The sequence below is a fragment of the Budorcas taxicolor genome, chromosome 7 (assembly GCF_023091745.1).
Source record: "Budorcas taxicolor isolate Tak-1 chromosome 7, Takin1.1, whole genome shotgun sequence".
In the NCBI taxonomy this organism is placed as follows: domain Eukaryota; kingdom Metazoa; phylum Chordata; class Mammalia; order Artiodactyla; family Bovidae; genus Budorcas; species Budorcas taxicolor.
The window spans coordinates 37,702,600-37,704,622 of record NC_068916.1 but is presented as its reverse complement, the minus strand read 5'-3'; the positions used below and the strand labels follow the sequence as shown (position 1 = coordinate 37,704,622).

The window sequence follows — 2,023 nt, the reverse complement described above, 5'->3', positions numbered from 1 at the left end:
GGAGGTGGGAGGGGGGTTCAGGATGGGGAACACATATACACCCATGGCGGATTCATGTCAGTGTATGGCAAAACCAATACAACAATATTGTAAAGTAAAATAAATAAGTAAATAAAACTGAGATTAAAAAAAAAAAAAATAAAACACGAGACCCAGATTGGGACACTCAGTATCTCGGGAAAAAAAAAAAAGGGATAAAGAAGGAAAAGAAATGGAAGAAATTGTTCTTTTTAAAAAGTTGTTTCTTTGAGGGGTGAGAAGCGGCTGCAACGCCGAGCGGAGGAGGCAGGAACCCGAGGGCAAGCCAAAGCTGGGTGGGGACCATGGCCGGGATCACCACCATAGAGGCGGTGGAGCGCAAGATCCAGGTTCTGCAGCCTCAGGCCGATGATGCAGAGGAGAGGGCCGAGCGCCTCCAGCGGGAAGTGGAGGGAGAAAGACGGGCCCGAGAACAGGCTGAGGCTGAGGTGGCCTCCTTGAACCGTAGGATGCAGCTGGTTGAAGAGGAGCTGGACCGAGCTCAAGAGCGCCTGGCCACTGCCCTGCAAAAGCTGGAGGAAGCTGAGAAAGCTGCTGATGAGAGCGAGAGAGGTATGAAGGTTATTGAAAACCGAGCCTTAAAAGATGAAGAAAAAATGGAACTCCAGGAAATCCAACTCAAAGAAGCTAAGCACGTTGCAGAAGAGGCAGACAGGAAGTATGAAGAGGTGGCTCGCAAGTTGGTGATTATTGAGGGAGACTTGGCGCGCACAGAGGAGGAGCCGAGCTGGCAGAGTCCCGTTGCCGAGAGATGGATGAGCAAATCAGACTGATGGACCAGAACCTGAAGTGTCTGAGTGCTGCTGAAGAAAAGTACTCTCAAAAAGAAGACAAATATGAGGAAGAGATAAAGATTCTTACCGATAAACTCAAGGAGGCAGAGACCCGTGCTGAGTTTGCTGAGAGATCGGTAGCCAAGCTGGAAAAGACAATTGATGATTTGGAAGATAAACTGAAATGCACCAAAGAGGAGCACCTCTGTACACAAAGGATGCTGGACCAGACTCTGCTTGACCTGAATGAGATGTGGAGCACCCCAGTCCCGCCCTGCCGCTGCTCCTCCCTCTCACCCCGACTCCGCTGAGGCCAGCCTGCCCGAAGCTGACCTTTAAACTGAGGGCTGATCTTTAACTGGAAGGCTGCTTTCTCCTTTCGCCACCTCTCCCACCCCCCTACTCCTGTGTCCTTTTCGCCAGACTGTCTCTGCCTCTCCCCAGAGATTCCAGTTGGGCTAGAGGCTGAGCACCTTTGGGAACAACGATTAAGGGAATGTGAGCACAATGCAAAGTGTCTTTAAAAGCATGTTGTGATGTACACATTTTGTAATTACCTTTTTTGTTGTTGATGTAACAACCATTTGTAAAAAACATTCCAGATAATTCTGTAGTTCTGAAGCAGCAGTCTAATCCCTTTCTCACTTTTGGGAGGTAACATTTCAGCTTAATACACATTGCCTTCTCCAGAGAGAAAGGGAAAAGGTTTGGGCCTGCCTTACTGAGAGCCTAGCAGCCCAGAGAAAGGCTCCATTTGGGGAAACCTCATTGCTCTGTAAAAAGTACCTGCCAAACCAGAAAGATGATTCCAAGAGGAGTTAGCCAAAAAAAAAAAAAGTGCTGTTCAGGTTTTCAGCTTTACGGTATCTTTGGACAACCTTTTTTTTCTTTTTGCATCAGAAGTGACCAAACAATTAAGATGGTGAAACCTCTGAGACCGAATCCTTGTCCCAGCTCTACCCTGTTCCCAACTGCTCACAGAATGGACCATGTGCCCCTTATGTTGAAGTGACCACTTATTTGCTCTTCTGCCTCCTTGAAAGAAAGGAGATAAAATTATGTTTTGCCACTGATTTAGCCATATGAAACTCATCTCATTACCCTTTTCTGGGTCTGAAGCTGCTGTCTCTAAAAAGTGCCATCTTATTGTGCTTTGTATCGGTTAGTGCTGGAGAAATCTTGAAAAGCGTATGTACAAAACTTTAAAATTT

General features: G+C 46.9%; 1 protein-coding gene across 1 annotated transcript; it reads left to right on the top strand.

The window, feature by feature from the left end:
* Positions 1-323: 323 nt before the first annotated feature.
* Positions 324-1,188, top strand: LOC128050312 (tropomyosin alpha-3 chain-like). The gene is given in 2 exon segments (XM_052642519.1): positions 324-756; positions 759-1,188. Coding segments are annotated over 2 exon segments (798 nt in total). The 3' UTR covers positions 1,124-1,188.
* Positions 1,189-2,023: the final 835 nt, after the last annotated feature.